General features: G+C 50.9%; 1 protein-coding gene across 1 annotated transcript in view; it reads right to left on the reverse strand.

Annotated features, from left to right (window-relative positions):
* The window catches only part of CDYL (chromodomain Y like), a 95,648-nt gene that overhangs the window by 26,403 nt on the left and 54,940 nt on the right, over positions 1 to 14,305 (reverse strand). The window contains exon 2 of the mRNA XM_027958623.3: positions 6,776 to 7,442. Coding sequence (XP_027814424.1) covers positions 6,776 to 7,442 — 667 coding nt within the window. The remainder of the gene's footprint in view (positions 1 to 6,775; positions 7,443 to 14,305) is intronic.

A 14,305-nucleotide genomic window follows, 5' to 3' on the forward strand; every position in this document is an offset into this window, starting at 1 on the left:
GATACAAAATCCTTACCCTGTTGCCAACATGAATCAATCAGAATCGTGGGCATACCTCCTAACATACCACGTCTCAGTAACTACTTGACTTGAGGGTTGAATTAGAACCAGAGATTGTCCCTGTTAAGGCTCTGATCCCTGTAGACTCCCAGAAACTGCCGTGATGACAGCTATCAGCAGAATCAGTCCTGTGGGCTGGAGAGAGAAGGGTGCTGTTGAAAGTGGACCCCCACTTGAGCTGCCAGCCCCGGGGAAGCAAGGGGCTTCCAGACACAGGACGCGTTTCAGGCTCCACGGCCTTCACCCCTGACCCAGACAGAACCAAGTGTTTTAATTTTCAAAACCAAACTTTAAGGCTCTTGACCACACCCACCTCCCCCCGCCCCCGCCCCGCCAGGATGAAGCAGGTCAAGGGAGAAAAGGCACCGGGACGCTCATCAGCTGCCGTAAACCCCTGAAGGCAGACGCCAGCCAAGCCTGGGCACTCTACCCACTGGCGCGGGCGCCCTCGTCCTGCATGGGGCCAGGGGGATGTGCACACACACGGGCTCAGACGTGAGATGAGTGTGGTCCCCGGGTAAGGCTGATGCTGATGTGGACGTGAAGTCTTCACGTTTTGAAAAAGTTAAACTACCCTCCCTCTCTGCCCCCACCCCCTCCCAATCGGCAAGGGATATATTAAGAAAATCAACAGAAAAATGAATGCAAACAGGCAACTGTAACAAACGATGATACCACTTTCTGCCTTCTCATTAGGCAGGTAGATTTATGAAGAGTTGATTACGAACAGGTGAATGGGCACCTGGTCTTCAAGTTTGTTTAGAGATGAATTTGCTCCCATCGATCAAAACTTTAGGTCCGCTGTAGCCCTTGTATCCTCCCTTGCTCGCAGCAGCAAGTGACTCAGGAGGAGAGCATATCCACATGTGCGTCCCCGTGGGTACAAACACACCCGCGAGGGGCGGGGGTCGCAGGGCGAGGAGATGAGGCAAAGCACAGAAAACAGTGAGCATGTGGACAAGGGCAGACGTGCTCTCCTCGCACTGCCTCCCAGCACCCCCGTAAGGCTGAAATCATATTAAAAAAAAAAAAAAAACAAAAAAACAAAAAAACAAACTTACAACTTAAAAAAGAAGTGAGGCAGAGATACGAGTCTTAACATAGAAAGTTCTCCAAGACGCAACGTCAAATGAGAAAGACAAACCCAAGCATGTTTATGGAGCAGGACTCCACGCTGAAGAGTCCAAGCAGACGGAAAAACATCTGGACTGACACGCGTCGAATCACGACCGTTCCCTCTGGGGAAGGAAACGGGATTCCGCGGGGAGCAGGTGATGGCACACTGTCCCGTTCCACTCAGTGTACTTGTCCAATCCACAGCATTTATGGATTACTTGTGTTTAAGACGGGGGTATCAATAAAACATATTCACTTACAGGGGAAGAAACTATTTATACAATGTGGTTCTCCCCTAAAGGATGCACCAAGACGCCGGCCCCCGGGAAGGCGGGTGTGCAGGCAGACGGGAGCAGGACACACTGCCGCCCGTGCGTGTGCCTGAGGCCAGGCTAGCAAAGGCAGAGCCAGGGGCGCTGAGCAGGGAGCGCCCGGGCCCAAACACAACACCCCTGCTGAGAAGCACGCCACCGCCGCTCTGACGGCAGGCGCCAGGAGGCATTCACGCCAAAAATAACCACGACCCCTTTAAAGGACGGAGGGCTGTCCACCTGAGTGTGAAAACACATCCAGGACATGTCAGAACACTGAAAAGGAACCTAAGAGGCAGAACCGTGGGACAAGCAGGAGCCACTGATGTGTTCAGAGACGCGCGTGCCTGCGCAGCTCCTGCAGGGAAAGAACCGTCAGTAGCAGTTCTCAGAGCAGGACGAGGTGGTGGGATAGGGAAGGTGGGACTTTTACCTTCTTTTTTCCTTTGAGATGTTTTAAGATATTACAGAAAAACTGGACAGGATTTTTTTTTTGCCAGCCCAATATTTTATGTCTTCCAGTTCTTTAAAAATTTGAACTGTTAAAACACTTACTAAAAAGAAATTACGAACACCTGAAGACAATTTTAAATCAAGACCAAATACGAACTAAATCTAACTATAAGAACCTAAAATAAAACAGCAGACAGTTAGATGAACTTAGTATTAGCGGACAGTTATTTCCCATCCTGCTCCACAAAACCACAAAGTTACAGGAAAACAGCACAGGCTGGCACTGGAAGGTGCCCCCTGGAGGGCACCCTGGTCCCTGAGAGCCGCGGGCATGGAGGCGGGACGGGGCCTGGGCAAGTGCCCGGGTGCTGCTGCCGCCCTGGGACCACAACCCCGAGAGCCACTGGCACGGGAGGAGACGCCACAGAGAGTGGGGAGAGAGGAGCCACACGGTCCCAAGGACCCCGAAGTGGGCTCACTGGTCAACACTGCCCAGAGTCCCAGGTATCCCTGAGTGTCCCTAGAGACCCCCGCAGGGGAACGAGGAGGGGCGACCCCCAGGAGCAGAGGACAGAGCGCAGAGCTCTGGGGGTGGAGGTGGGGCGTGGGCCTCCTCCCACGGGGACCCAGGCTTGTCCAGGCAGTTGGGAGCATCCAGGATGCGGGGGCCCGTCAGACAAGAGATGCCAACCGACGATCTGCTGCTTTCAAAGGGAAATGCTTCGTGTCACGCCCTTGGGCGCACGTTTAACTGACTGTCTGCTACTGTGTGGCTTCAGACACCCTCTTGTCCTGCGGGCACTTCCTGCAGCGCCCCAGCCTCCTGGCTTCTTAACCTCCCTGGATTCAGGTCCCACTTTCCGCACCTTCCGCAGTAAGCTGCCTCTGACAAAGGAGCTCTGAGCTTCCCTGACAGGCACAGGGGCCAGGACCTCTCCCACGTTCTCACCGGAGGACTTCACGTGCCCCTCTCCGGAAGTAGCACGCGTCCTCCGGGCTCCTTGCTTTGACTGAAAATGCTCATGAGGTGGTGAACGTGGTCCATTGAGGTGTCTTCTCAGTCATTTTCCTCCTGAACCTGCTGTTAGCAGCTGACTCTCTGCAACCCCACGAACGGGAGCCCACCAGGCTCCTCTGTTCATGGGCTTCTCCAGGGAAGCATACTGGAGTGGGCTGCCATGCTTTCCTTTAGGGGCTGAACTCTCATCTCCTGCACTGGCAGGTGGGTTCTTTACTGATGAGTTTGGACTTAAAATCCAGCTGCCAACCCTACACCGTAACAATGATAAGGTTTAGATGTCATTAGGAAAAAAAGTTTGCTAATAACATTTTCTCAAAGTCATACTTGTGGAATGGTGATTAACAACATATTTGAATTCACAAAAAACAAAGTAATGATAATATAGTTTTTAAAAGCAATTGCTTTTGTAGGATTAATTCACCAGGCAATTAAAAGAGCATAAAAACAGAATCATTAACTTATTAATAAAATAGACTAGAAAGACAGCTGCACTGCCTAAATTTAAAACTTTTTCTGTTTCTGAGTAAAGAAACATATTCATCTTTTAAACCTCTGTTTCATACTTAAAATCATCAGAAACTAAACACACATATGGTTAGTCTGTAAGAGTCACTGTGTGTATGTTAAAATTCTCCAGAAACATTTACTCTTTTGGGTAACAGACATTTAAATATCTGTTGTGCTTGGTAGCAAAAATATCCCCCCACACGATTAATGTTTTGAATAGGAGATGGTTCGTTTCCCAATGACTCCACGAGCAGCACTTCAATTAGTTTTAGAAAAACAAATCAGGGTTCTGGTGCAGCTCTAAAATTAACCCTGTGTTAAGAATGTGCGAACGTGGACCAACTCCTTAGAAGGGCCTCAGCCCAGCTTGCTGTGAAAAAGACATGCCAAGGGCAAGCATGGGCTTTTCTGGAAGGTTCTGTGCTCTGGCCCGTGGACCTGTCTCTGCAACAGCATGCGCTCCCATTGAGCATGACCCAGGGACAGGGCCACAAAGGATGTGCTCCAGCGCCCCTGCAGTGAGCACCGTCCTGCCTGACACACTCGCCCCACGCAGGCTCGGCTCTGGCCAAGGGGTGCGGGGCGCTGAGCCCCATGAGAGAAGATCCCTCCCGGAGCCCAAGTCCAGCGCCTCTACGCAGGAGGGTGACGGGAGGCAAGGCGCCCTGACACCCCTGCAAACCGGGCCCGCCGCGGCCCTGCAGACACTCCCGGGGGGCTGCCGGCCTCCCCACCATCTGCGTGGGGGGAAGGTCTCAACCTGTGGCGGATTTGGGGGGGCAGGAGAGAAGGATGCTCCCGGGGGCCCTGGGGAGTACGTCACTCTCACCCCAACCCATCCACCCCCACAGAACAAGATGAAAGGCCTGCGAGATTTTACGCTCACGTGCCCCTTGTGGTTTTAACCACAGCCACCCTTACAGATACTGAAAAAAATTTTTTGAAAGGGTCAGAGTACTGAAAACAGGAGTTAGCAACTTTTAATTCAAATAGAAGCCACAGCACACCTTAGGCCCAGAACTTAAGGCTTTTGCTGAGAGCAGCCAGCCCTGCAGAGCTGCGCCAAGAGCAGCACATGGAGACAGAAGGGTCAAGACAGCTTCTAGTTTGTGGACGACCAACCACAGAATCTGAGTCCGCCCATTGGGACCGTGGCTGCCTAGACCAGACAGAGTGAATGAGTGTTTGTGAGTGTGTGTGTGTGCACGCCTTCAGTTCAAAGGTGATGCGGTCTCTGTCACAGGATTCTGTATGTGTGTGTCTTCCTAGAGCAGGGGCGTGTGAACCTAGAGGGGGATGTGTGTGCGTGCCTCTAGCCCGCAGGCTGCGTGGGCTCTGTCACAGGGACACCAGCTCTTAGAGAGTGTGTATTGCGTGTGTGTGTTGTGTGTGTGTGCACCTCCTTCAGCCCGCAGGCTGCGTGGGCTCTGTCACAGGGACTCTAGTCTGTCCCCGCAGCGGGAAGGCAGACGCAGACCATCAGCGTGAACACACATGGCTGCGTTCCAATAAAACTTTATGAAACAGAAATCAGTTTCTTATATTTCATGGCTCATGAAGTATTATTCCTCTTGATTTTCTCAAACATCAGAAGATGTGAAAACCCCTCTCAGGTGACAGGCCACGTCGCACAGGCCACACAGGGTCTGGCCTGTGGGCGCAGGCCCTGTCTTCAGCAGCAGAGCTGGGCGCAGAGTAGGGCCCGGCGTCTGCCACGCAGGACGACACGTCCGTCTGTGCATCTGGCGGGGGCAGCCAGTGATGGTGCAGAGAGCAGGACGGGAGGAGCTGAGAAACAGCACGGACTCCCGCTCTGCTTGAACCCCACAAGCTTTGCGACTTGACCTCCCCATGAAGTGGAGCCTTCTATCGGCCACCACCAGGTCTTGCCTACCCCTGAACCACTACAGCCCTTCCTGACACCGAGTTCAAGGCCCGTGGATGAGAGGTCAGCTCTGCAAATGCGCTCACACAAGCTCCCAGAGGCAGAGGGCAGGGAGGGGCAGAGCACCCAGGCGAAGTACGCGTTGGACAAACACCGGCAAGGGATCGCTATTGCGCAAAGGGGACCCTGACCTCAACCTATCCCCCTCCCTGGGATCCAGGGCCCAAGACCAAGCCGGCGGCAGCCACCACGGCAAGACGGCTGAGTGGGGTTTCAGAGGAGCAGAGCTCCCCACGCCATCACTGCGTCCCATTCCACATTGGTCCACTGACTGCGGCCCAAGGAACATGCACAGTCCAGGGGCGGCCCCAGCACTGCTCATGGACGGGCTGGGGGAGCAGTGGGTCCCAGACCAGAGTCCACGAGGCAAGGGAGGGCTGGGGCAGCTCCCGGCAGAGAAGAGCAGGTGCCCCGGAGGCAGTGGGCAGGCAGGGGAGGCCCAGCAGACTCGGAGGTACCTGCTGACAGAGGCAATGGTGGAGTAACCTGTCTGGCGACTGGGGATGGCTGTTCCGTTCAAGAACGGATGGGAAGTGGATGGGGGCTCTCAGAGGGCAGGAAGCAAGGGGACCGGTAAGAAAGCCATGGTAGGTGAGAAGGCACCAGGACCCACCGTGTGGCAAGGCTTACATCAGAGAAGACGCAGCAGAGTCCTAGAGGTGGCGGCTCACCAGGCCTGGGGAAAGCGCTGTGAGGGAAGCCGTCTATGCTGACGCCCAGGTGTGCGACCCAGTGGTCAGGCAGCCCACAGGATGACCACCTGAGCTGCACGGTCCAGGGGCAAGAACGGCATAAAAACACAACAGAAAACAGCACCCATGCTGAATGGACCCCTACTCTGCAATAAAGATCCCAACAGCTGACTGTTTCAGAGAGACCCCCCCAAAGTCCCAAAGTCTCTACTTGTGGTCGATACCCCACTGAAAGTCATTTCTGGTTATTTAGATGAATTAGGACAGTAAGAACTGTGACTTCTAATCAATATTGCTCACACTTTGAAATTTCAGATGGATTCCTAACATGAGACCCAATGTGTTAAGATGCATAAAAGCAGAAACTAAAGAAATACCAGCCACGACCTACCTAGAAGGGGACGTTGTTTAAAGCAACCGCAGGCAGTGGGCCAGCCCGCGGGCAGCCGATGGGACAGAGCCCGTGCTGATTTCAGAGGCCGATGCCCTAGGCTTCGGGTAAAGAGAGGACGGGCCAATGAGCTCTCTCCAGGGTTCCCACAGACACACCTGCTCTGTCAGGAGCAGGGCCCGCGGAAGCCCCCGGGCTCAGGCCGGCCAGCTTGCCTTCCGGAGCAGAACTGCGGAGGTGAGGGGGCCCCCCCAGCGCCCCTCCGAGACTGTCACTTACCTTTCCCATTCACGGCCAGCCCCGTGGCCATGGCCGCGGTCACGGGGCCAGATGCCTGCGGCACCAACGGGTGTATCCGGGGCCGGCTCCCCATCCGCGCCCGCTCTGCCCCTGGGCCCAGGAGGGCCCCGACCGGCTTCTCGGCCGCTGCCTCCGGGGCCGCCGTGTCCTCCGGCCCCTGTTCCACGGGGTCCGGCTTCTCGGGGCTCTCGTCCTGAAAGCCGTCCACCGCGGTCCTGCTCTTGATGGGGCTCTTGGGCACAAGGATCTTGATGCCCGACCGGGCCAGGTCCATGTTCTTGCGGGCGGCCAGGCCTGGCGCGGGGCTCTTCCGGAACTTCTGGCTGGCGGCAAACAGTGGGCTGCTCTTGGCCTCGTGCTCCTTGCCCACCACTAGCGCTTTGGGGGCGGCCTTGGAGAAGCTGCTGTTGGTGGACCTGGAGATCTGTTTCCGGGCATTGTTCGGGGAGGTCCGGTTGGCCCTGGTGAAGGTGCCCTCCTTCTGCTTCTCGGTGTGACGCCGGTTGAAGTCGTGGATGTACTCCTCGCAGTTCACCAGGTGCTGCTCCGGCTCCCAGGTGTCGTCCTCGCTGTCGTAGCCTTTCCACCGAACCAAGTATTCCGTCTTCCCTTTCTTGTTTTTCCTTTTGTCAACGATCCTTTCAACCTGTTTAGAGAGGAAAAGAGAAAAATAGGAACATGTTATCTGAAAAATAAACTGTGAGGGTAACTAATAATAATGGAACATCAGTTCAGTTGCTCAGTCATGTCCAACTCTTTGCGATCCCATGGACTGCAGCACGCCAGGCCTCCCTGTCCATCACCAACTCCTGGAGTTTACTCAAACTCATGTTCATTGGGTCAGTGATGCCATCCAACCATCTCATCCTCTGTCGTCCCCTTCTCCTCCCGCCTTCAATGTTTCCCAGCAACAAGGTCTTTTCCAGTGAGTCAGTTCTTCCCATCAGGCGGCCAAAGTATTGGAGTTTCAGCTTCAACATCAGTCCTTCCAATGAATATTCAGGACTGATTTCCTTTAGGATGGATTGGTTGGATCTCCTTGCAGTCCAAGGGACTCTCAAGCATCTCCTCCAACACCAGTTTAAAAGCATCAATTCTTCTGCGCTCAGCTTTCTTTATAGTCCAACTCTCACATCCATACATGACCACTGGAAAAACCATAGCCTTGACTAGACCTTTGTTGGCAAAGTAATGTCTCTGCTTTTTAATATGCTGTCTACGTTGGTTATAACTTTTCTTCCAAGGAGAAAACGGAACATCAAAAACGAGAAAAACTGTTAACAGGTGACGTAAATGATTGTCCCTTCTAGAGCCAACCCATCTACAAACAGAACAGTAACACAACACTCAAGGTTTTAATGGTTTTCCTGAGATTAAGTCAAAGTGCTAAAATTTTAGGCCCAGAATATATGAACGTGCATTACGTTGGTAATTTTCTTGATGTGATTCAAAGGGGGCTCTCTTTTCACTTTTTATAATGAACCCTGACCGCCTGATCCAGTTTTCATGGTCACAACTGGGCAGTGTCGGGCATCAGCCGCCATCTGCCTGGTCATCGTGGCACCAACAGCAGGCGCTCCAGAAACAGCACAGCTGCGATCTGTGCCAGGTGGTCCACACCAGCCCACTGAGGAAACAGGGTCTGTACTCCAAGTATTACTCAGAAGCACTCGGTTAGAATCAAAAAGGTCAACAAAGGACCTAACGCTTTCTTGGTGATCAAATTATTTACCTTTCAAACTGGGTATTAACTAGTTTTACGCCAACATCTTTAAAGGAAGATGCTGTCAATCGCTGAATTTCACGATCAACACATCCCACAACAATTCATGCACGCTTGCCATGAAACATATTGCTATTACCATTACTGTGACAAATTCCACCACCTTAATTAATGTCCTATGTGTTAGTAGGTGATTGCCTATGATTCACGTGAACAAAATATATTTAACATAAATGTCTCCCAAGTTCTTGTGGAAATACTTAGAATCTGCTGTTATCTCTCTGGTCAACACAGAAACCACCAGCCCACTTCCCCAGTGGCAGCAGGCACCTCCATCCCTTATAAGTAGAGGCCTCAGCCACACAGCCGACAACTCTTTAATTAAGGACACAGGTCTGAGCCATCATCAAGGTCTTCAGCAAAGTCACAGGTTAGGCCAGATGACACAACGGTGTACCTGCCCACCCCAGCAGGCATCACCCATTGGGAAATGGCCAGCATTCCCAAACAGCAAAAGCTAAGTGCAGCTTAGCCCACCCCCAGCATCTCCCCTATTAAGATAACCGCCCCCCCCCCCACCAACCCTTCAGCATATCTACCTGGGGTACAGAGAATCAAAGCCAGAAAACTACAGAACCTTTGGCCACCTGACACAAACAGCTGACTCACTGGAGAGACCCTGGTACTGGGAAAGACTGACGACAGAGGATGAGATGGCTGGATGGCATCACTGACTGGATGGACATGAATTTGAGCAATCTCTGGGAGCCGGTGGTGGACAGGGGGGCCTGGCTTGCCGCAGTCTAGGGGGTCGCAAAGACTCGGACACGACTGAACAGCTGAATACCAACTACAGAAAAGCCTGAGGTTAAACACAGCTTACTGCTTCTGTGCAACAAGGATGAAGGGTGAAGAAAGGCCCTGTCTGAGCAGAAGGCAGACTTTAGACCCAGCGGATGACCCCCTATCACTCCAGCCTCAGGCCTGCTCGGTGGGCCCACAGGGTCCGGAAGGCAGCGCGGGGAGCTTTCAAAGTGGCTGTTCTCCCACTCCTTTTCTCGTTAAGAGTTGTGTTTAAGGGCCTAAGTATTTCCATTCAAAACATGTATTTCTGGAAAATTCCACGCAAATCAATTTCATGGCAGCAATAACTGAAAAGTTTTAAATACAAGGGACTAAAGAGATTACCTTGTAAAAGCGAACTATGTTTAATATTTTCTTTCTGTATCAATCTCTACCCCAGAAGCACGAGGGAGAACCAGGGGAGCCTGTTCCCCTCAAGCTACCGCGGGGTCTCATCAGGAAGGGCGTGCTGCCTCCATCCCCGTGTCGCGGGTGCTCCCTCCGAGACGATCAAGGTCCACGGGATCCCCCCAGCCGGTGCCCCAGGGCGTGGGCAGCGCTGTGAGCGCACGGTGGTCAGACGCTGCTCGGACCCCGGACAGAGGAGACAAGAGCCTCAGGCAGGAGATCGGGGCTTTGTGAGGGGACGTGCGGGCGTCCAACCGCGGCGCTCCGCCACTGCAGCACTGAGACAACACGACTCCACTCATGGACACTAAGGCCGGGGCTTATTATTTTCACGCGTTCCCTAAAACGTGACGCCTTTGGTTTCCTTCAACTATTCAAAACCCGGAAGGCACCCAGCGCGTGCCACAGCAACACGAAGGCGCGGGGGCCCCGAGCGCGCATGTGCAGCTCTAACTCTCGCGGGGTCAAGGCGCTCAGGGCGCAATCTCGCGCGGCTCCACCAACTCTCGCGCAGGCGCGGTGCGTGCAGACAGCGCGTGCAGCTGACACGGTGCAGCTGACACGGTACAGAGACACACGGTGAGTCAGTCAGGCCACCGCCGCTTCGGGCCCCTCACACCAACTTCACACCGAACCAGGACACGTTCCCCCCTTTCAAGGACAAACGTCCTCCCCCCTCCGACAGCTTAAATGTAAAGCACTGTTTATTCCTTCTCTGGCTGAAATCATCTCCCACAAGAAGGCACATCACCTGCCTTCAACAAGATTTTACTAGAAGCTCGATGTTATTTCAGAGCACTTCCGTGGTGAGGAACACCTGATCACAAGACAATGCATAAAGAACTCTTTCTTTGGGTTTTCAGTCCCTTCCTCTTGAAATCCACTTCATAACTGGTTCTGATAGCCAGTATCGACGCACTGTCTTTCTTAAAGTGTTAATATATACCAAGTATCCACTTCTAGTACAGAATTTCAATGCAAAAATTTTTTATGAAACAAATTCTTCATAAAAGCACAGAACTGCAGAGGTTCTTTTTGTTAGGATTTCTTTCTAAAATTCAATCTACAAAATCAAAACGTGAAAGAAGTAAAACCAAACCTTCCTTAACACAGCGAAGTCCTCTGACAGTTTACAGAGTAGTAGAATTAATCAAAAGGGTTATTCCAAAACCCAGCCCACTTTCACTGCCCTCGGAGCACACAGCGATCAGGGCCCAGGAATGAGTTGGGATGGGCTGAGCGTTGCACAAGACAGAAAGAAAACAAAGGTTCTCCGACCGCCTGCGGCATGTGGAATCCTAGTTCCCAGACCAGGGAGGGAACCTACACCCTTGGACCGCTAGGGAAGTCTCTCTGAAGCTTTCCTAGCAAAAGTAGCACATCATCATTGTGACTTGGAGGCAAGCAAAAGTGTTTTAAGTCACAAAAAAGCAATAACCATGTTAGAAAACTGGTAAGCCAGACTTCCATCAGAAAACAATGTTGAGAAACTGTATAAATAAGCCACAGATTGGGAGATAATATCCAGAAAAAATATCTCCAAAGACTGGTCCCTAAAACTATGAAAGAATTCCTTGCATTCAATAATGAAAAGACCAAAATGTAATTGAAAGTGGGCAAAAGATTTAAGCATACATTCCCAAAAGAAGATACCTGAATGGCCAGTAAAACACATTAAGAAGGGATGAACCCTCATGGTTCCTGAGGAAATGCAAATAGACAATGCCATACCACTAATACCCATTAAAATGGCTAAAACGAAAAAAACACCAAGAAGGTACAACTGGAAGATTCACACACACATTGTCAGCAGGATTTTAAAGTGGCACATCCATTTTGGTAAAAGGTCTGTCAGCATTTTATAAAACTAAACAAACACCCCCCCTATGATGCAGCAATTTCAATCATTACTTACCCAAAAGGAATGAAAACATACATCTACAAAAAGACTTGTACAAACCTATTTATAGAAACTGTGTTCTTAATGGACCCAAACTAGAAATAGTCCACGTTTGCAAGTCACTGGGCAAACGAGTATGTACAATAGGCTCAGCAAAAAGAAATCAGCCAGTGACACACACATACAGGTGAGTCTCAAAACCTTACACTGAAGGAGAAAAACCTTCCTACAAGACTGCTCACTGTATGATTCTATTTAAATGAAAATTCTTGACCAAGCCAACCCCCTCCCCATCCCACCCCCACTGCTATTACTGAAGAAAACAAAGGTTCTTAGGGAACTGACTGGGAAGGGGCATCAGCTAGCCTCCTGCCTGGGGTGATACTTTCTAGCTCAGTGAGACTTTGGGCTGCACAGGTACGTGCCTTTGTTGAGGTCAGCTGGATAGTATTTAGAACAACAGTATACTCTGACTATAGTTTACTAGACTAGACTATGACTATGACTCTAATGGCAGAAAGTGAAAAGGAACTGAAGAGCCTCTTGATCAGGGTGAAGGAAGAGAGTGAAAGAGCCAGCTTAAAACTAGATATTAAAAAAAACTAAGACCATGGCATCCAGCCCCATTATTTCATGCAAATAGAGGGGGAAAAGGTGGAAGTAGTGATATATTTCCTCTTCTTGGGCTCTAAAATCACTAAGGATAGTGACTGCAGCCATGAGATCAGAAGACCTTTGCTTCTTGGCAGGAAAGCTATGACAAACCTAGACAGTATGATGAAAAGCAGACATTGCCGACAAAGGCTTGTATAGTCAAGGCACCAAAGAATTGATACCTTTGAACTATGGTGCTGGAGAAGACTCCTCAGAGTCCCTTGGACAGAAAGGAGATCAAACCAGTCAATCTTAAGGGAAATCAACCCTGAATACTCCTTGGAAGGACTGATGCTGAAGTTGAAACTCCAGTATTTTCATCATCTGATATGAACAGCTGACCCACTGGTAAAGTCCCTGACGCTGGGAGAGATTTGAGGGCAGATGGAGAAAAGGGCGTCAGAGGATGAGATGGGTGGATAGTATCACCAATGCACTGAACATGAACTTGGGCAAACTTTGGGAGATGGTGAAGGACAGAGAGGCCTGGCATGCTACAGTCCATGGGGTCACAGAGAGTCAGACACGACTGGGCAACTGAACAACAACAGTACTGTTTAAGTGTTTATAGTATAGCATTTAAGACTGTTAGAAAAAAATCCATAAACAAATATGGAATTCAAGTTAATCAACTGCATGCTAAATGAAGTTTATTAGTGGGGAGTGTTCTGATGGACACTTAAGATGTGCTGATGGATAGGTGGCAGGATGGCAAGCAGAATGCTCAGGGAGTAGTCTGGAGTGGGCCTATGAATGGTCACTGTAAAATACTTTCAACTCAGATGTTTACGATTTCTGTAATTAAAATATGTTGAGTAAAAAAAGTCAATATTCATTCATACATGCTGGTACACAGAAAGTGCATGAAATAATGGGGCTGGATGCCATGGTCTTAGTTGATTTAATATCTAGTTTTAAGCTGGCTCTTCACGCTCCTCCTTCACCCTCATCAAGAGGCTCTTTAGTTCCTTTTCACTTTCTGCCATTAGAGTGGTAGTCATAGTCTAGTCTAGTAAACTACGGTCAGAGTATACTGTTGTTCTAAATACTATCCAGCTGACCTCAACAAAGGCATGTACCTGCGCAGCCCAAAGTCTCACTTTGCTAGAAAGTATCACCCCAGGCAGGAGGCTAGCTGATGCCCCTTCCCAGTCAGTTCCCTAAGAACTTTTGTTCATTCATTCATAATGCTAATGCACAGAAAATCCACTTAAACAGAGCTGGGCGACCAGCAGGGGGAGCTCTCACCCCTGCATCCATAGCAGAGCCGAGCGGAAAAGACGCTCCTTCTTCCCGCCAGGAATTGGCCAATGAGAAGCAGACACTCTGTTTACCAGCCCCGCCCCCTCCCTTGTCGCCTCTATAAAAGCTGCTCCTTTCGTTGAGGTCCAGACTTACAAGTGGCTGCCACAGATGAGACCTGAATTCTAATTCTCTGCTGATCCTGGATAAATCCATCTTTGCTAGAGAAATACCTGGCTATTTGCTTCAGGTCAACATCGGTGAGTGTGGAAAATTGTTTAACAGCTCCTTAAACACATACCTACCTCAGCAATTCTGCTCCTACACACCTATCGGAGAGAAACGGAAACGTATGTCCATGGACAGACCTGTAGGAGAATGGACACAGCAGCTTCATCCTAACAGAACAGCTGACGCAAGTGTCCATCCACAGGAAAGCGTATGGACGAAATGAGGTCTGTCCACACTTTGAACTGCTGTCCACAACAAAACCCCACAAGCATCGACTTGTGGGACACAAGTGAATGTAAACATCACCGTGCCCAGTGAAGTGAGACAGACGGCACTCTACCCGACACCGCTTGCACAGGTCCCAAGGAAGGCAGAAGCAACCGTGGCAAGAAATCAGCACAGCGGTGCGAGCTGAGAAACAAACTCCAAGAAATAACTCGGCAGACGACCCAAGACAGTGGCGGGGGCAAACAGAGAGCAGGTGGGGGGAAGTCCAGGTGCCTGGAGA

The sequence above is a fragment of the Ovis aries genome, chromosome 20 (genome assembly GCF_016772045.2).
Source record: "Ovis aries strain OAR_USU_Benz2616 breed Rambouillet chromosome 20, ARS-UI_Ramb_v3.0, whole genome shotgun sequence".
In the NCBI taxonomy this organism is placed as follows: Eukaryota; Metazoa; Chordata; class Mammalia; order Artiodactyla; family Bovidae; genus Ovis; species Ovis aries.